The following is a 21,321-nucleotide window of genomic DNA, read 5'->3' on the forward strand; positions in this document are numbered from 1 at the left end:
GTTGCCATCCACTACCGCCGCTCCCGCCCTCCGAATACCTGAGTCGAGATAGCTGCTACCGTCTGTGTACCAAGTGTGGTCCGCGTCTGGGAGTTCTTGATCCTTAAGGTCTTCCTGCGTCCCGTGGGTCTCTGCCAACACCTGCCGACAATTGTGGGAGCTCGGTTGGTCTTCTGGTACCGGTAGCAGTGTAGCAGGATTTAGGGTGACCGGAGGGCCAAATCGGACGCGGTCCGTGTCCAGTAGGAGGGCCTGGTAGTGGGTCAGGCGTGCGTTGGTAATCCATCGGTCTGGGGGCTGCCGCACTATGGCCTCTAGAGCATGTGGGGTAATCACAGTTAGCGGCTGTCCAAGGGTTAGCTTGGCAGAGTCTTTGACTAGCACAGCAGTGGCCGCCATGATGCGGAGACATGGGGGCCATCCAGCCGCTACAGGGTCCAGTTTCTTAGATAGGTACGCCACCGGTCTTTTCCAGGGCCCTAATTTCTGGGTTAGGACCCCTTTGGCAATCTCTTGCCTTTCATCTAAAAAGAGGGTAAAGGGCTTTGATGTATGCGATAACCCAAGAGCTGGGGCAGAGAGGAGTGCTTTCTTTAGGGTCTTGAAAGCTAATTGATGCTCGGCCAGCCAGGTGAAGGGAGTGTTCCCCTTGGTGAGTGCATAGAGGGGGGCGGCCAATTCAGCAAAACCAGGTATCCACAGGCGGCAGAACCCGGCTGTTCCCAGGAACTCACGTACCTCTCTGGGAGTTCGAGGTGGCGGAATGTGAGCCACAGCCTCTATCTGCCCAGGGGTGAGCCATCTTTTCCCTTCACTTAGGACATACCCCAGATAGGTTACCTTTGTCTGACAAATTTGCGCCTTCTTGGTGGAAGCCCGATATCCTTTTTCTCCAAGTGTTTGGAGCAGGTGCCTAGTGCCTTGCATACAAGCCTCCTTGGTGGGTGCAGCCAGGAGGAGGTCATCCACATACTGGAGCAGGGTCACTCCTGGTTGCTGGGTTCGGAAGTCAGTCAGGTCTTGGTGGAGAGCCTCGTCGAAGAGAGTGGGAGAGTTCTTGAACCCTTGGGGAAGCCGGGTCCAGGTTAATTGGCCCGAGATTCCTTTCTCAGGATCTTTCCACTCAAAGGCAAAAAGTTCTTGGCTCTTTTCCAAGATTGACTGTCTGGTGGTTGGTCCATTTGTGCAGTTTCCCTCCTGTTGCCCCCTGGACCCAGGAGGTGCAAGAAGACAGGGGCCCATTTGCCTTTGTCAAAACAGAATGTTGAGCCCCTGTGTCCATCAGGAAGGTGGTGGGGTGCCCCCCTACAGAGAGAGTTAGACGGGGCTCGGGGGGGGCTCCAGAGCCCTGACACCTCTAATCGCTGTCCTCACCCAAGGCGAGGACGGGGACAGGTTTCTTCCGGTCCTTAGGACGTTTGGGACAGTCTTTAATCCAATGTCCCCGTTCCTTGCGATAAGCACACTGGTCCTTTTCTACTTTCGGCCGCCTCCGCCTTTCCTCCTCTCTTCCTGGCCCTTTCTCTGTCACTACTGCCGCCAGGATTTTTGTTAAGTGCTTATCTCTCTTTCGATCTCTACGATCCTCTCGTTCCTCCTGTTCTTTCGCTAATCTGGCTTCCCTTTCCTCGGGAGTTTCCCTTTTATTATATACTTTTTCCGCCTCCCTAACTAATTCTTGTAATCCATAGGTCTGAATCCCATCTAATCTTTGGAGTTTTCCTTTTATATCTGATGCTGCCTGATCTATGAACGACATAGCCACAGTGGCCTTATGTTCCAGAGCCTCTGGATCAAACGGAGTGTACATTCGGAACCCTTCCAGAAGCCTTTCCATAAAGGCGGCCGGGCTTTTGTCCCTTTCCTGAGTAATAGTCCTTACCTTGGCCAAATTGGTGGGGCGCTTTCCTGCCCCTTTGAGACCCGCCAACAGAGCCTGGCGATAGATTCGGAGACTCTCCCTACCTGGTGCTGTTTCATAGTCCCAGTCCGGGCGGGTGAGGGGAAATCCCTCGTCTATTTCATTGGGGAGTTGGGTTGGGAGTCCTCCTGGTCCCGGCACATTTTTCCGGGCCTCTAGGAGGACCCGTTGCCTTTCTTCAGTAGTTAGAAGAACCTGCAAAAGTTGCTGGCAGTCATCCCAGGTAGGTTGGTGGGTGAGGAGAATGGATTCTATCAGCGAGGTTAGGGCCTGGGGATCTTGGGAGAAGGAGGGGTTGTGGGTCTTCCAGTTATAAAGATCTGAGGCTGAAAAGGGCCAGTACTGGATCGTGCGGTTGACGGTGCGGAGGGGAAAGAGGGAGGATTGCCAGGTGGCGGGGCCGTCTGGGTCCCCAGCCCGGCAGAGGCGGGGCGTCAGGGGCAGCATCCTAGGGGTTAGTTCGGGTGGGGCTGGAGAGGGAGATGGGGTCAGAGGAGGGGTAGAGGAAGAAACCGGAGAGAGAGTGGGGGCTGAGGGGGTAGAGGGGGAAACAGGGGATATGGCAGGGAGTGAGGGCGAAGTGTAAGGAGGAGGCCTTAGGAGGGGATTGTGAGGTGAGGGAGGTAGAGGGTCAAGGAGGAGAAGGTCTCCCTGAGCCTCGTCTGAGAGGACTGGCTTATGCGGGTCCGGAGTCCGATTCTTTGGGGCCTCTAAGGCCAGGAGAGTTGACTGGGAAGGGAGGGTGGAGGGGAGGAAGGGTTTCACCCAAGAAGGGGGGTTTCGGACTAGATCTTCCCAGGTAATTATATAGGCCACCTGGTCAGGGTGGCCGTGTGGTCCAGGGTCCATAACCTTTGCCTTAACCTGTAAAATAATCGATAGGTCAAAAGTTCCGTCTCGGGGCCACCCGCCGTGGAGGGTGGGCCATTCAGACAAACAAAAGGTTTTCCATCGTCCCTTACGGACTTCCACAGAGAGATTGTGGGCTCGTGTTCGAACGTCAGAAAAGTGGGTTAGGGTCAAGGATAGAGGAGTCGTCAGTGTCTGTCCCATAGTTCTGTCCAGAGGCTTGTACACACACACGAACAAAATGACAACAACATAAACAGAGACCAAACAGATACAGAGGAGCTGCGCGGCCAAAGAAAGGCGCCACAGTTTCACAAAGGATTCAGACGGCAGGGAGGACCTGCCTTCAGATTTGAGGAGGCTGACGGAGTCGTCAGCCTTCCTCCAGACAACCGCCAGGGCGTCCCCCGGGGCGTAAGTGGGAAGGTGCCGGACACGTCTGTCCCCCTTTCCCACTTAATTACTCAGGCGGAGTACTCCCCAGAATAAGCCAGCAAGACAGAATGAAAACGAAAGTACCTGATAGAGTCTGTCCGTCCGGTCAGCAGTCGGTGGCCCGGGCCGTTCGGGTCTCCGCCAGACAGGTCGGGGGTCCCCGGATGACCCCAAATCCCGGACGAGCCCCCAGATGTTGGAACCTAAGTTAAAGTTCCACTTTGGGCAGGGGTCGCCGCGAGAGACCACTCAACTCCGAGATCACAGCGGAGAGACGCTTTTATTTCTAGTGCACTAGGGTCCCCCGTGCATCAGGATGGCCAAGGGACCCCGAGTGCTGGTTACAGGCCGCTTATAAAGGCAACTTCTGAGGCGCGAAACCTAGACAAAGCTTTAGGCGCGAAATTCAAACAAAGCTTGAGGCGCAAGATGATTGGGGCTAGTCATGGCCTGAGCAAGGTGTCTCACTCTGATTGGTCAGGGTTCGTATGCGCGGGGGCGGGGGGGGTTTTTTTTTTTTTTTTTTTTCCTGGAATTGTTTTTCTGTTTGAATTCGAATTCCAGAAACATTGGGTGTTTTTCTTAGTCACTCATGGCCTATTTTCAGTTGTAACTGTGCCGGTAGCCAACTGGGTGGTGTCCACCCACATTTAGGGTGGGCTTTCTTCTCCCAGTCTACCAACTGAAATGTCAGTCTCCTCTGGTAGCACCCTCAGAGACACATCCAGAAACAGTTTTTCACTGACCATCTAGGCATCCCTCAATCCAGTCAAGTTGACACCAAGTATTAACCATTACAGCAGTAATCTCTCAAATATTTCATATCTGTTAGCTTCTTCTCTATTTCCCACCTTAATTTAGGTCCTTATCAGTTTTGCCCTGCTCACTGGAAGTGGCTTTTTAACCTGTCTCCCTGCTTCTAGTGTCACTTCTGCATTAGTGGCAATGCCAAAATAAAATCTGATTCTTTTAGACATTTATTTAAAATAAACCTTCCCATATCTTTCCATCTTCATAGACTGATTTTTAAACTCTTTAGCACATGATAATCTCAGGCTTACCTGCTACTTTCTTACCTGGAGTCATGTGTTTCTAGTCTACTAGAGCTATTTCCTCTTGGCTGAGAAAGCTGAATTTTACTTTTCTCATTATTTGTGCTTGTTTCTTCTTTCCTTCTGCATAGAATGCCTTTCCCCAATCGTTAGTGTTCCACATTCTTGCCTGCTGCTTCCCTAGATGAAGCTTCAAACTTGAAGACTGTTGTTTTTTTTTTTTTTTTTTTTGAGATAAGGTCTCACTCTTGTTGCCCAGGCTGGAGTTCAGAGGCACAATCATGGTTCACTGCCACCTCGACCTCCCTGACTCAAGCCATCCTAGGCCCACCTCAGCCTTCTGGGTAGCTGGGACTACAGGTGTGCGCATACGTACCTGGCTAATTTTTTATTTTTTGTAGATTTGGGGTTTCACCATGTTGGCCAGAATGGTCTCAAACTCCTGGACTCAAGTGATCCACACGCCTTGGCCTTCCAAAGTGCTAGGATTATAGGCATGAGCCACTGTGCCCCGCCTCAAACTTGAGGCTTTTTCTAAATCATTTCATCCATTTCCTGCCAGTGTATCTTGTGAAAGAAACTATTTAAGTCACTTTGTACATTTCTTGGAACATAGTGTTCAGTAAACATTATTCTAACACTAAAATTGTAGGTTTTTAAATATATCTTTCCTACTTGATGTGATCACCTCATAGGCTAATGTTCATCTTTCTACTCCCAGTACCTTGTACACATGACACAAAACACTCTGTAGTTTTAGTGAATGAAAAGAATGATGGAGAATTTCAGATGATTTTAACTTTTGTGCCTGGGTGAGAGAGTGACTCTAAAAGAAGGCAAAAAAAAAAGCTTTGCTTTTATGATAAGAGATGAAGTAAGGAGAAAGAAGAAGCAGTGATTTATTAAGATTCTGGATATGCTGAATTTGAGCTATTTTCATGAAGGAGCCAGCTGGTAAATAAGGGACTGCTACATAGGAGGGAGAAGCATTGAAGAGAGATTTGAACCTCCCCATTTATCCCTAAAAACTCATCTTTCTCATTAGCAACTTTGTCCACTCCCCCATGTTTCTATGTGATCTAAAGCAAGACTTCTCAGTTGCATGCTGATAGTGAGTTAACTATGTGTCAAGATATTGATACCCTTAACCTTTGGGGCAGGCACACCTATCCTGATTCCACTATGTCCCTGGGCCTTTCATCATGTCTCACTTGTTTTGCCCAATTGTGCCTTGCAAATACTACTTTCTATGTGTGTCACGACAGAGAGAGCACTGACCTAAGATCTGGATTTGCTTGAAATCATTCATTTGAAGTAGAGTAATTTAATAGGTAATATTTTCAGAAAACAACTAATAATAGCATACATAAAAACAATGAGTGGAGAACAGAATTTGTGCCTTAGGCTTACATTTCAGTTTTTACTAAAAAATAATTCCTGCTTATTGCAGTGTATTTCTTTTAGTTCATGCTTTTTTTAAGTGTTATACACATATTTTATATAGTTTTGCATGGATAGCAAATCCACTTGTAATTACCATATACATACTGTGACAAACTTTTTCTCTAGTAGTTATGTATTTTGCAAAATCCTAATATTTTATACTGATCTTTCAAAATAGTACTTGGGTGATATAAGTAACCAACCATCTTATAGCTGTCGTAATCTGCTGTCTGATTAATATTGAGATAACACCTACAGGAATTCAGTGGATATTATGGATATTAATGGAGAAGAGGATAAGTTAAAGAATAATCTTTTGTTTTTCAAGGTTGGCTGCAGAGTTTTTAAAGTCGAATTATCTGTTTGTTGCTGTTGGACAAGTGGGTGGAGCATGTAGAGATGTTCAGCAGACCGTTCTCCAAGTTGGCCAGTTCTCAAAAAGAGAAAAACTTGTTGAAATTCTACGAAACATAGGTATCTTATGTTGATACATTTTTTGTCATGGTATTTTTTAATGAATAATTTTAAAAAATCACTAAAGAATTGTTTGGTCTGACTTTTAATAAGTTTGTTTGAATTCCCTCTCCCTCTAAAGCTCTTTTATAAAAAATTTTATGATTCAGTTTTCTGGGTAAATTATATAAAAATACAGGCCTTTCTCCACCATTAAGTTTGAAAATAGGAAGGATTTGAGACTGCGTTTTAACTATTCCACCAGAAGTATATCTATTTTTTGTTTTAGGAAACTAGAAAGGCTTAGTAGTGACACATGTTTACATCACACTATTACTCCATCAAAAGCAGATTGTTTTTCTGTTTCTGGTTCCTAGTTCTTGCTTCCTAAGGCTTCCCAAATTCATAGATTTGAATAACTTTTTAGCTAAAAGGGGCTTAAGATCTAGTTGTCTTCCTTCGCAATATCTGTGGGAAATTTTTTTTCTCCTCTACTCCCCTAATCAATTTTTATTTTTATTTTATTATCTTTTTAGAGACGTGGTCTCACTTTGTTGCCTGGCCTGAAATAATTGTGTAGTCATAGTTCACGGCAGCCTCAAACTCCTGGCCTCAAGCAATCCTCCCACCTCAGCTTCCCAAGTAGCTAGGACTATAGGCATGCACCACCATGCCTGGCTAATTCTTTATTATTTTTTTGTAGAGATAGAGGTCTCACTGTTGACCAGGCTGGTCTTGAACTGTTGGCCTCGATCCTCCTACCTTGTCCTCCCAAAGTGCTGAGGTTACAGCCATGAGCCACTGTACTCACCCCAATTTTACTTTTTATTATTTTTATTTTTTTGAGGTGGAGCCTTGTTTTATTGCCAGGGCTGGAGTGCAGTAGCATGACCACGGCTCATTGCAGCCTCAAGCTCCCAGGCTTAAGCAGTTCTCCCACGTCAGTCTCCTGAGTAGCTGGGACTACAGGCATGCACCACCATGCCCAGCCAGTTTTTTAGTTTTTGTAGACATGGGGTTTTTACCGTGTTGCCCAGGCTGGTTTTGAACTCCTGGGCTCAAGTGATCCACTCACACTGGCCTTCCAAAGTGCTGGAATTACAGGCGTAAGCTGCCATTCCTGGCCCAATTTTTATTTTTGAAGTCTTGTTTTTTTAGTTTGGTTGTTTAAGATAGCCTTATTTTGAGACTGGAAACAAAAATTTTAAATATGTTCATTTTAATACCTTCTGATTACCTCACAGGCTAGATCTACTTATATGTTATACTTTCCCCATCCACACCCTCCATTTTAGTACTTGCATTTCAGCTTGAATGTCAGTGTTGAGACAGAGGAGTGTGAAGGTGGCTCATCTTTTAATTTCCAATAATGAGCAAGAAGAAAAAATGGAAAGGTGACTTTAAAAGCACTTACAGGCTTCTAGTCTTTAGTTTGTGCTGAGTTTTATAAAAACTTTTAAAAACCAAATACTCATCTTGAGTTTGAGAAATTTTATTGGTTGGCTTCATCAAGTGTTTCATAATATACACTGATAGCATATAAAAATAATAATAGCTATGGGCCACATACCATTCTAATTATTGTACATGTGTTAGCTCATTTAATTCCCAAAACAACCTTATGAAGTAGATTTTGTCATGATCCCCGTTTTGGGGATGAAGAAACAAATATAGAGAGGTCAAGTAACTTGCCCACCATAAGTCGATGCTGCTAATGCAGAAGAGATGAGCACTATATGGTTTGCTGAAGTTAGAACGTATTTCTAATATAGGCACCTTAAGATTTTTTTTTTTTTTTCTGAGATGGAGTCTCGCTCTGTCGCCCAGGCTGGAGTGCAGTAGCATGATCTCAGCTCACTGCAACCTCCGCCTCCTAGGTTCAAGCGATTCTCCTGCCTCAGCCTCCCTAGTAGCTGGGATAGAGAGGCACCCACCACCATGCCCGGCTAATTTTTTTGTATTTTTAGTAGAGATAAGGTTTCACCGTGTTAGCCAGGATGGTCTTGATCTCCTGACCTCGTGATCTGCCCACCTCGGCCTTCCAAAGTGCTGGGATTACAGGCATGAGCCACTGCGCCCGGCCAAGATTTTTTTATATATGAGTTTGTGGGATAAAGTTTATTTTGCAAATAATCCAAAAGGAGAGTTTTTCAGAAGTACTGGTTTGCCCTTGAGAAAAGGTCAATGTATTATATATGAGCACTATTGATATACTTCTGTATTATTTAAGCTGTGAAGTATTTTTTTGGTTTAGTGTTCATAGTTGATATCTTTTTAACTTTGCATGTAATATCCATCCAGTATATCATCAAATTATACAAATTTTTGTTCATATAATTTATCTCTTTTTCTACTCTTTCACTTAATTATGCTATTTTTTTCCTTTTGCCTTTAAATATATAGGTTTATTTTAGAGTAGTATAGCCAAACTGCCTTTTTCATAATTTTAAGTCAACATGGATCAAAGAATTTATTGAGCTCTTTAGTTACCAAAGGAACCAGTAAGATGTTACAGCTAGTCAAAAGGAGAATTCAAAAAATATATGTATGTTTAGGCCAAGCTTGTCCAACCCACAGCCCACAGGCCATATGCAGCCCAGGAGAGCTTTGAATGTGGTTCAATGCAAATTCATAACCTTTCTTAAAACATGATGAGTTTTTTTGTTTGTTTGTTTGTTTTGTTGTTGTTTTTTAGCTCATCAGCTATCAGTAGTGTTAGCATATTTTATGTGTGACCGAAGACAATTCTCCTAATGTGGCCCAGGGAAGCCAAAAGATTGGACACCCCTGGTTTAGGCAATTAGGAATGCTAAAATTAACTTAAGAGATAGATGTAAAACTGGTCATTATTCAAATGCAATAATCAATTACATTTCAGGGGAAAACTTTATTTGCATTTTTACTGAGAATCATTGGCATTGCTGTCAATTGCAACAGTTATGAAAAAGACTATAGAAGGCACAAAGAGTGTGCTAGACAGCGATCTTTTTTGCTTAATTCAAATTCTTCCATAATGTTTTCTGACAGCCTATATCTACCTCATGACCATAATAATCTCAGAGAGAGTCTTGATGACAAGAAGTTTGGTCTTGTGTTTGGCTTGCTTATTGGCATGGGTGCAGCAAGATTGTTCATTAACAATAAATAGGCCTCCTTCAGTTTGTTTTGCAAATCTAGAGCTGTGCAGTATTGACTTTTACTAAAGTCACAAAATTAACTTTTGTCTGGAAGTTTTCATAAGGAATGTCAGATTGAACTTTAAAAATCCTTGATTATTTGCTATCTAAGGGATAGGAAACTAAGTCTCAGAAACTCTTTCTACTAGGTTTCACCTGCAGTAGGTATACATTGGAGTGAATTTCACTCTACTAAAGGTCCCCCATATTTCCTGTGGTTCATGTCCTGTCAGGAAGTGTCTGGCTTTCCTTAAGATCTCCAAGACTGGGCCGTGTAAGACAAGCACCAGGCCAGCTTATATGGGAGGTCTTCGTAGGCACTGATTCCATAAGGAAAGCCAACCTTCGTTCCTTAAAAAAAGTATCTGGTTGTACCTACTATGCCGTTTTCAAATATGAAATCCAGGTGAGATGTCAGTTGCACAGGTAACTTGTCCACTTATATCTTGGTTAAAGGAGGCAGACAGATTAATTTAACTGTTGCAGATAACTACCATGAAAAGTAAGGAGACTTAGTTAAGAAATCTGAATTTGGGTTGGGATGGGGTGTCAGTGAGATGCAAGGTCAGATACGATTTTAGAATGTTTGATTTTAGTTTACAAAAGCAGTCTACTAAAATGTGTAGATGACAGCTAGCTTAAGAGGACAAAAAGCTTCTTCTTATATCCAGAAAATAGAATATTAAAATAATATTAACAGTATTGCCAACACATGACCACAGAGAGATTTTCTCCATCAGCTCATTCAGTCCTTATGTAATTCTTCATTGTATATGTTAGGGATCAGCTTGCATGATTCTGTCTAGTCCTGGAAATCTCACTCAGTCCAGTGATAGGGTCTAAAAGTTGTCAAAGCAGTCAACTTCAGAACCTTGTACCCAAGACTCTGTTCTTTGAAGTATTAATAGTACTTCACAAGGCTTGGAGTCTCTCTTTTAGGATATAGACTCTGATCTATATAGCTTACAGCACAGCCTTTGGGCAAGCATCTAAAGAAGACAAAAGCTGTCTGAAGATGACAGATTTAATGATCATGGTAAATTTGTTACCAGTAATTGTTAAATATCAAGGGTCTGAGGAGGGTTCATAATAAGAATAATGCTACTGATAAAATTTTTTCTATGACATGCAAAATAAAGGTAATAAAGCCATTCAAAAAAATACTAGGCAAAACATCTGATTAAGCCTATTTTCAAAGAAGAAACCTGTTTATGAAAATGGACAGATGTAATTTTTCATATCAAGAATATAAAGTAAATAGACCTAGTAGTATAATTATGAAAATTGTTTTTACCTCGCAGACCTCTTTAGAGGATCTTGGAGACTCTGGGAAAGACTTACTTTGTCATGAAGTGTCAGTTTGTTCCAGAACATTGAAAAAGCACAATGAAAGACAAAATGGGAACTGAGTTCACCTGTAGATGTAGAAATAGGGTCCAGACATTTATATTTTTACAGAATGCCATGTGTAAGTCTGACGTACATCTCTAGTGAAGAACCACTGGAGAAGATGCTAGATTCAAGTTAGGAAAGAAGTAAGGTTATAGACGTTTTAAAAAGTGAAATTATAACGGGCAGCACTGTACTGTTGCATCAGGCAACATACCTTCAGGACTTTGATAAAGATAGGGAAACTCCATAGAGTTACTTTATAGAATTTTGAACAGTGTTTCTCCTGAGGGTAAAAACATACTTTGGATGGTGAGGGAATTTACAAATCATGAGGGACTCCCATAAAGCATACATTTAAAAAAAAAAAAATACAGGCGGAATATCCCTTATCCAAAATGGTTGAGACCAGAAGTGTTTCAGATTTTTTTTTTTTTTTTGGAGATGGAGTTTCACTCTTGTCTCTCAGGTTAGAGTGCGACTGCATTATCTTGGCTCACAGCAACCTCTGCCTCCTGGGTTGAAGCGATTCTCCTGCCTCAGCTTCCTGAGTAGCTGAGATTTCAGGCACCTGCCGCCACGCCCAGCTAATTTTTGTATTTTTAGTAGAGATCGGGTTTCACCACGCCAGGCTGATCTCGAACTCCTGACCTCAGGTGATCCGCCTGCCTTGGCCTCTCAAAGTGCTGGAATTACAGGTGTGAGCCACCACACCTGGCCATGTTTCAGATTTTTTTTTTTTATTAACTTTTGGAATATTTGCAGTATGTTTGTCACTTGATCATCCCTAATCCAAAACTCTGAAATGCTCCAGTGAGCATTTCCTTTGAGCATCATGTCAGTACTCAAAAAGTTTGGGATTTTGGATTTTCAAGTTAGGAATGCTGAACCTGTATTAATATGTATTAATATTTTACGTATTCTCTTTAATCTTGGAAAAGTGTAGTCTTTTCTGGTTTGACAACTCTTACCATACAACTCTTAAATAGTAATACATTTAAAAAATAGTAATTTCTAGAATCCCTTGTTTTATAAGGTGAAATAATAAACCTTTGTGCTTTTCTTGGGGCTCTCTCTGAGAAATCTCAAAAGTTTTCTAGGTGAATTTCTTCTTCTAAATTTATAATTTGATCTTAAAAAGACAGAAGGAGTTGTCAGAGGAGAGTTGAATATTTGATTGTAGGATTCGTGGGTATGAGAGAAACTATTTGGTTATCAATTTAATTGAAGTGACAATAAAACATTTAGAAGTGAACATAGAAATTAACATGGTTGTAAATAACCACAGCTCTTTCATAAATAGGGAACCTTCTCTCTTTAGTCTTTTTTTCTTCTTTTTTTCCCCTTTAGTCTTTTTTTTTTTTTTTTTTTTTTAAACAATCAGACCTAATAAAGTCAACAGAATCTCTGCGATCTAGGCTGATTACAAGGAGGGTAAAGAATAACTTTTTCTCCAGTGTAATGGCTCTGAGGAAAAAAAAACTCCTCATATTATAAGTGAAAGCATTAAACAGTAAATCAAGAAAGTAATTCCATCAAAACTGAGTGACCTTTGCTAAAATATTAACACCTTTTATAGCTTATTTTGACCCAAGTGTTATAAATCAAAGCAGATAAAATTCAGTTTCCAAGTTTTATCTTTCATTGTGCTTTTTCAATGTTCTGGAACAAACTGACATTTTAGGACAAAATGTGTCTCCCTCAGATTCTCTAAGATCCTCTAATGGGGTCTGCAAGGTAAAAATAATTTTCATGATTATTCTTTTTTTTTTTTTTTTTTTTTTTTTGAGACGGAGTCTCGCTCTGTCGCCCAGGCTGGAGTGCAGTGGCCGGATCTCAGCTCACTGCAAGCTCTGCCTCCCGGGTTCCCGCCATTCTCCTGGCTCAGCCTCCCGAGTACCTGGGACTACAGGCGCCCGCCACCTTGCCCGGCTAGTTTTTTGTATTTTTTTTTTTAGTGGAGATGGGGTTTCACCATATTAGCCAGGATGGTCTCGATCTCCCGACCTCGTGATCCGCCCGTCTCGGCCTCCCAAAGTGCTGGGATTACAGGCTTGAGCCACCGCGCCCGGCCTCATGATTATTCTAAGAATTATTTTAATATTCAAATATTGTTCAAATAATTATTTAAAGGTTATCTAGGTGTTAATTTTTAATACCAAAACACACACAAAAAACTCCAGGATTGTCAATGTTTTGTGAGTTTAAAGGTGACAGAGACCAAAATGTTTAAAAGCCACTAAACTACTTTTTTTCCTTGAAACAAAAGCAATTACAGTTTTTATTTCTGTCACTGTTATTCCTGGCGTAGTTGCAACCACTTATGTTAATTATAGCTTTTAATTATAGTAACTTCTATTTCATAAAGGAAATTGGGAGCAGGGAGATGGGAAACTGGGAGATGTCATACACAAGCATTGTCTACTGTTTTCAGTTACCTGAAGATTTTGGAAATTACCTTCAAGATGATATTTTTCAAAACATAAATACTATTGAATAAATGACTAAATTTAGTTGAACACAGATTTCCATTTTCATACTCTTAAACATCGTGGAGGAATAATACTAGCTTATTTCACTGGTAAACCTCTATACATTAGGAAAAACAAACCCAAGTAAAATAAGTGTGTTAAATTTAACACTGATAATGGGGAAAAGATTTTTTTTTTTCTTGTTAAAGCAAAGGTGTTAGTCTCATTTACCAAAGATTTCACTTAATTATGTGAACTTGGATTCTTCAAATGTTTCTGATTCTTGTAATAAGTTTTTTCAAAAGTTTAACATAGTTTATATTTTTCAAAAGTTTAGAGCATTACAAGTTCAATTTCTTTACTTTCTGATATTTTAGGAATATTTACCTCGATAACATTTCTCTTCTGTTCATCTTTATAAACAAATTTGAATAGACTTCCTTTAAGAGACTTTGTAATTTAATGTGTTAATACTTCTATAGGGGCTGGGCGCAGTGGCTCACGCCTGTAGTCCCAGCACTTTGAGAGGCTGAGGTGGGAGGATCACAAGGTCAGGAGACTGAGAGAGACCATTCTGGCTAACATGGTGAAACCTGTCTCTACTAAAAATACAAAAGAAATAAGCCGGGCGTGGTGGTGGGCGCCTGTAGTCCCAGCTACTCGGGAGGCTGAGTCAGAAGAATGGCGTGAATCCCGGAGGCAGAGCTTGTAGTGAGCCGAGATTGCGCCACTGCACTCCAGCCTGGGTGACAGAGCGAGACTCCATCTCAAAAAAAACCAAAAAAAAACAAAAAAAAAAACACTTCCGTAGGATATTCACAACTGATTTCACATAATGATAAAACCCTTTCTGAATTACAGGCACATAGATAACTTATAGCCTCAGTTCCACCACGTCAGCCACATATCAGGAGTGAACACAGAAATACAAAAATTTATGATCAAGTAACTAAAGCTAGAATTCTTTATATTCTTAGTTGATTTTGGCTCACGGGGCAAATACACACAGAAATAGACCAACAGAATTGATTCTCTATCATTTTTCACCCAAAAGAGATCATCAGATAGTCTTATAAAGCTAAATTTGCAGTCATTGCTGCCACCAATGGGAAACAGCTCATTGTCTGACCTAGAACAAATACAAAATTGGTAGGGAAAAACTAGAGAAATAGAATCAGCAGAGTTAAATTTTTATTGCTACTTGCAGTTCACACTGGGAACCAAGGAAAGACAAGACCAGGGCTTGAGCTGCTCAGCAGTGCTATGTATGTGGCTCTGTCAGATGAATCCGTTTTAGCCTTGGGCATCTTGTTGGATGACCTCTGGAACTGTTGAAACAGAATTTTTAATAAAACATAAAATCATCATTCTGAAATAAATGTAAAAGGACCACGATTCAAAGATTTAACTCATTGTTATGGGAACCAGTTAGCATTTTGATTTTGCTACTTGGTCATCTAATAGATATCTAAAGCTTAAATATCATCTCTAAATGATTTTTTCCTGTAGTCTTCCTATATCAGTTAATGTTAGTTCCATTTTTCCAGTTGCTCAAACAGAAAATGTTGGAGTCACTCTTGATTTCTTTCTCAAACTATACGTCTCTTCTGTTAGCAAAATCCTCTTGTACCATCAAATTATATGTAGAATCCTTTAAATCCTCAGTTAAAGATCAGATCATGTTACTTCTCTGCTCGAAACCCCATGTTTTCCCTTCTTAGAGTAAAAACGTTCTTTCAGTAGCCATAAAGGCCCTTTATGATATGGCCTCCATTACCTCTCTGACTTTATCTCCTATTGCTTTCCCTACTCCAGCCACACTTGGCCCATTACTCTTCCTCATATATACCAGGTAGACTTCTGCTTCATGGCCTTTGTACTTGCTGTTCCCTCTGCCCAGGATGTGGAGACCACATTAGAATCTCTTTTCTGTTTGATGAGTATAAGAACACCCATTTCTCAGAGGCTTAGACTTGTCTTTCCCTCTTCCTTAAGCTCTTTTCCTAGATACCTGCACAGTTCACTATCTTTATTAAATCTTTACTAAGATACCATCTAATTGGGATATCTAAAGTAGGCCTGTCTAATAAGCCTATCTTAAAGTATCTAAAGTAATCATCTCTGGACCTTTTATCTTACTGATTTTTTCCTTTTTAGTACTAAATGCATAATATGTATTTGCCTCCCCATAGTGAAAGCAGGGGCTTTTATTTCTGTATATCCAACAGAAACGTTGACAGGCATCTAGTAGGCACTCAATATTTGCTGAATAAATGATGTGAGCTGACAGAGAAATGGGGAGAGTGATTATGAACACTAATACATTTGTATATGCTTTAAAGCTATAAATTATCTTTCTTCTCTAACATTTTATAGGGAAATTCCCTGTGTGGGAAAATCTCCGGCCCATGCTTGAATTTCTACTGGTTAAATATTTTAAGAAACAAACATTCCTTAACAAGTTAAGACCCTGGGATAAGGCTGTCATTTAATTTTTTAATCTGTAAAATATTTTGGGAATGAAGGGATTTGAATTAGAGATAATATTTGGAACACTGTTTATATAGAATTAAGCAGCCCCAGGTCAGATGCCACTATTGTAAACACCTCGGGCAATCACAGGAGAATGAAAGATTGGATTATCTTGAGAGGCAGAGAGCAAAAATCATTTATAGAGTGAGGGAAATGGAGGGGAGGAAAGGACTAAGACGATTTTATACTACTAAGAGTTGGCAGGCAGATATGACTTACCTTTCCCTAAGGTTCTACTTCTTGTGTTGGCCTGGGAGGAGGAAGGACGAGCTAATTTTTTAAATCCCTAAACTAGGAAAACAGTCCTTGTGTCTTTGACATCCATTCTAGAATTAGAGTCCCTCTCATGTACCAGGTCCGGCTGTGGTGCTGGTAATAAATACAGTGGCGGACAAAGTTTCCTGTTCAAGCACTGCCTCCTACCCCTGCTTTATTTTTCATTTCCTGATTTTGAAGTTTGACTATTAATAATTTCATTTGTCTTGTAGGGGATGAAAGAACTATGGTCTTTGTTGAAACTAAGAAAAAAGCAGATTTTATTGCAACTTTTCTTTGTCAAGAAAAAATATCAACTACAAGTATTCATGGGTGAGTAGATGAATATAATTTCTTATTAGGGGAATGACTTCTATTTGGTATTTAAGAAACATCAGTTTATATAACTAATATGATACAATCCTAGGATTGGGATTCAGAATTCTCTCAGATATAAACTGTTATTGTCCTTTATATGAGGAAAAGGGTAATACCCAGGAGTACTAAACTAGTATTTTTCGTCTTCATTCTTAGTTTTTAGAACTAAGCGGTTGTGGTGGGTAAGATAAAGGTCTGCCTTAGATAGCCTCAACATAAGAAGTGGAAACTTCTCAAGAGATATCACTTAAGGATCTCTGGCCCCATATCAAGTTTTTCCTTTGCTAAATGTAATCTTTCTTAGGACTTTTTAAAATTGGAGTGCTTTAAAATGTCATATTAATACAGTTTTATTGGCACTTTATTAGTAGATCCTAAAATATTGCATAGTATATGGTATTCTGAAATTATACTTTAAAAATATATTTTTAAGCAAGCCTTCTAATCAAGTAGTTGTATATTTTATGTTAAGGCTATAAAGCATAGAGATTATAATAGGATTTGATTTTTGTCAGACTTGAGTTTGTATTCTGTCTCTACATATTAGTTGTTACTTTACCTCATTTGCAAATGGAGATAATTTTTGCAACTCAAAGTATTATTGTGAGGATTAAATAAAATGGTAGCTTGGAAGGAATTAGTATACTACTTGGTATATAAGAAGTGAACGTTAATGTTAAATGCTGCTATTCTTTTTTTTTTTTTTTTTTTTTTTTTTGAGATGGAGTCTCGCCCAGTTGCCCAGGCTGGAGTGCAATGGCACGATCTCGGCTCACTGTAACCTCTGCCCCTCCAGGTTCAAGTGATTCTCCTGCCTCAGCCTCCCGAGTAGCTGGGATTACAGGTGCATGCCACCACGCCCAGCTAATTTTTTGTATCTTTAATAGAGATGGGGTTTCACCATGTTGGCCAGGCTGGTCTAGATCTCCTGACCTTGTGATCCACCTGCTTCAGCCTCCCAAAGTGCTGGGATTACAGGTGTGAGCCACCGTGCCCAGCCAAATGCTGCTATTCTTACTATTACTAAAAAGAAATTTGTATGTTGAACTTTAATGATTCACTTTAATGATTTTAAGAGTTGTTCTAATAACATGCTTTCTTTTCTTTCAAGTGATCGGGAACAGAGAGAGCGGGAGCAAGCTCTTGGAGATTTTCGCTGTGGGAAGTGCCCAGTTCTTGTTGCTACTTCAGTAGCTGCCAGAGGGCTGGATATTGAAAATGTGCAACATGTTATCAATTTTGATCTTCCGTCTACCATTGATGAATATGTTCATCGAATTGGGCGTACTGGTCGTTGTGGGAATACTGGCAGAGCTATTTCCTTTTTTGATCTTGAATCGGATAACCACTTAGCACAGCCTCTAGTAAAAGTATTGACAGATGTAAGTTAAACTTTTAAAATGGAATGGGTAGTTTTCTTACTTCGTTGTTGAAAGTAGACATTTTATGCATATATATATAACAAGTAAACTTTTCCAATCTTTAAGACTTTATGTTGCATATGAAGTCAATTTTTTTTAAAGGCTCAACAGGATGTTCCTGCATGGTTGGAAGAAATTGCCTTTAGTACATACATTCCTGGCTTCAGCGGTAGTACAAGAGGAAACGTGTTTGCATCAGTTGATACTAGAAAGGTTAGTAGAAGGGAAAAATTCAGAACTTACCTTCTGGTTACTCTTTGTAAATGTTGTGCTTAATATTGTGAGGTGTAACTATAATATTTAATAATCAAGCCTGGAAGGTAGCTACTTTATTATTTCATCAACATTTTATGTATATACATATTTTTGGTTTTAAAGGTCAGGAATTAACTTTGAGATTTATGCCTAAACAGTCTCCTTTCCCAGATTTTAAATTTTAATTTGGAATCTTTTAAATTTCTGATGGAATTATTTTTGAATTCTGACATTAATAATTAATATAAAATACAGGACCTATTGGGGTTACAAGCCTTTTATTTTCTCTTTTTTTTTTTTTTTTTTTTTTTGAGATAGTGTCTGGCTCTGTTGTCCAGGCTGGAGTGCAGTGGCATGATCTTGGCTCACTGCAACCTCCGCCTCCCAGGTTCAAGCAATTCTCGTGCCTCAGCCTCCAGTGTATCTGGGATTAAAGGCATGTGCCACCATGCTCAGCTGGGGGGGGTGTGTGTGTGTGTGTAATAGAGGATTTCACCATGTTGGCCAGGCTGGTCTCAAACTCCTGGCCTCAAGTGATCCACCTGCTTCAGCCTCCAAGTGCTGAGATTACAGGCATGAGCCACTGTGGCCAGCCATGAGGCTACAAGTCTTTTCTGGTATGTCAGGTTTTTATAGACTGAGCACCACCTTTATATAGAAACAATGAACATGCTAATTAAATATTTATGCTGATTCATTGAGTGTAGTGCATTAAGTTTTCCCCACTTGTCAAAAACTATTGACTTAACAAATATTTTTATTGAAACATTTTGTGCAATTTAGACTTCCTGGTTTGACATGAGCCTTTTTTCAGGTGAATCAGATTTAGTGAGAATAAAGTTCTTTGTGTATTTGGGGAAGACATGATAGATACTTTGAGTCCTTGCTCTCAGTCTGAGTGATGTAACTTTAAAGCTGTCATAAAATTAAATGTTTGTTTCTTTTTTTTTTTTTTTTAAATAATTACCAGGGCAAGAGCAGTTTGAACACAGCTGGGTTTTCTTCTTCACAAGCTCCCAACCCAGTAGATGATGAGTCATGGGATTAAAGCCAAAACATCCTTCAAGTCTGTGGTTTTGATGCAGAGAAGAAAATAGTTTTGATTTTTGAGTTTTTAACAGAAGTATAAAACGTGACATTCTCATAGCTCCTGTCCTTGTATTCTCACTCCTACACTTAAAAAAAAATCCTTACTGACTAGTTATGTGAGATGCTAAAACTTACAACAATGCAGTTACTGATTCAAACGGTGTTAACTAGAAATATTAAAGCATTCTAAATGTCTTTCTTATTTCTGGTATATTCTTCAGGGGGCTTAGACATGTTTAATGTTTAAATGCCAAGTCTTACTATAGTGTTTATTGATCTTATAAAACAAGTAAATAGGGTATGATACACTTTTGGTTAAAAATTACTGGGTCTCATTTTTACTTGAGTCTTTAAAACAGTAGTGTGTCACTATAATGTGATAACATAATCTTTAAGAAACAGTAGAATACTTAAGCCTTTCAAAGTGATTTTGATTTTTAGATCATCAGATGCATGATGAAAATGGTTAAATGCTTGTGATGGGAGCTTTGTACTCAATGGCATAACAATGTTTGTTTTTATAATATACAATCTTTCCTTGAAATAAAGGATGAAACACTTTTCCCTTAAGTTTTCCATCAGCACTTTAAATTTTTCTTTGTTGCACATCCTAGCCCACACTCCTGTATTTTTGAAACTGTTTTTTTGTGTCTTGTGTAACCAATGCAGTGAACAAAGTCTTACATAAATTAAATATTAATTATAAAATACATTACTGTACAGATGTGGCAATGAAAATTAATCTTAGGACTCAAACCCATTTATCAACAAAAAACAACGCTGCTTACTCTTTCCATAAATTTTCGATTCATATTTTAAGATTGATGAAAGAACCCTGTCTTTCTTCATTTTCCATTATATATCTTGAACTTGCTATGCCTAGAATAGATGAAGTTTCTTTTTTTTTTTTTTTTTTTTTTTTTTTTTTTGAGATGGCGTCTTGCTCTTGTTGCTAAGGCTGGAGTGCAATGGCGTGATTGTGGCTCACTGCAACCTCCGCCTCTCGGGTTCAATCAATTCTCCTGCCTCAGCCTCTCCTGAGTAGTTGGGATTACAGACACGCGCCACTGTGCCCAGCTAATTTTTAGTAGAGACAGGTTTCACTATGTTGGCCAGCCTGGTCTCGAACTCCTGACCTCGTGATCTGCCCTCCTCAGCCTCTCAAAGTGCTGGGATTACAGGCATGAGCCACCGCGCCCAGCCCGAAGTTCTTAATAAATTGTTAAATGAATGAACCCAAATATTTAAGACCCAGTGAGGTGTAGATACTGGGGCAACAAAAATGATTGGTATTGTTACCGTTCACCTAAACAATCCAAAGTGACATGTCCCTGATGTATATCTTGTTATAGGAATTTAGTTAATAAATGAGGCATCACATATGAAAAAGGAAGGCATATCAACAGATAGTGTGTTAGGATAACTGGGTAGATGGCTGCCTCATGCCGTATTCAAAATTAACTTCATGTGAATTATAAAATATTAAAACTAATAGTTAAATATTAACCCTTTGAAGGGTTGACTTTAAGGAACAGAAATCAAAAAGGAATCTGATTTGATCACTCAAGGAAGGATTAGTTGCCTACATGAAAAATAGTGAAAAATAGACAAGGAAAAATACTACTGTGACCACAGTGGTTATCAATGTTCTGTATATGTGGATATACTAATAGAAGAATGCAAAGAACATAGAAACTCAAAAAAAGTTCAGTTAATAAAAATACAGGACATATTTCAGTTTTATTCTGTTATCTCACTTCTGGGAAAGGCTAAATGAATGAAGGTGTTTAGATTGTTATTTGTAATATCTGTGTGTCTTAATTTTCTAGTTTCATTTAGGAAGAGTATAGGCCAGTCTTGTCTCATTTTTTTCATTGCTTTTTTTTTTTTTTTAAACAGATTGCTCCTTCTGAACTGATTCCTTTTCAGCTTTTGCTTGATTTGTCAGATTACCTAGTAGTGTTACTGAATCAAATACAAAAAAGGAAAGGAAATGTATCATACGTCTACCACCATTACAGATGAACTGTAAATGTCCCTATGTTTAATTACTCTCCTCATTTGTAGGTATAGGTTTGAATCATCTCTTTAGAAGTTATCAAAGTAACATGCATAAATTAGAAAATAAAATGCCATAGAAGCATTTGTAATAGAAAGCAATATTCTTCTGCCCCTCCCCTTCCAAATTGCCATTCCACATCC

General features: G+C 39.8%; 1 protein-coding gene across 5 annotated transcripts in view; it reads left to right on the plus strand.

Annotated features, from left to right (window-relative positions):
- DDX4 (DEAD-box helicase 4) overlaps positions 1-19,314 on the plus strand; it is an 80,683-nt gene extending 61,369 nt beyond the window's left edge. For all 5 annotated transcript variants that reach the window (XM_025387600.1, XM_025387596.1, XM_025387599.1 and 2 more), the window contains 5 exons: positions 6,029-6,174; positions 16,210-16,309; positions 17,466-17,736; positions 17,878-17,988; positions 19,001-19,314. In XM_025387600.1, coding sequence (XP_025243385.1) covers positions 6,029-6,174; positions 16,210-16,309; positions 17,466-17,736; positions 17,878-17,988; positions 19,001-19,078 — 706 coding nt within the window. In that variant the 3' untranslated portion in view covers positions 19,079-19,314. The remainder of the gene's footprint in view (positions 1-6,028; positions 6,175-16,209; positions 16,310-17,465; positions 17,737-17,877; positions 17,989-19,000) is intronic.
- The last annotated feature ends 2,007 nt before the right edge of the window (positions 19,315-21,321 follow it).

This window comes from Theropithecus gelada, chromosome 6, assembly GCF_003255815.1.
Source record: "Theropithecus gelada isolate Dixy chromosome 6, Tgel_1.0, whole genome shotgun sequence".
NCBI lineage: Eukaryota > Metazoa > Chordata > Mammalia > Primates > Cercopithecidae > Theropithecus > Theropithecus gelada.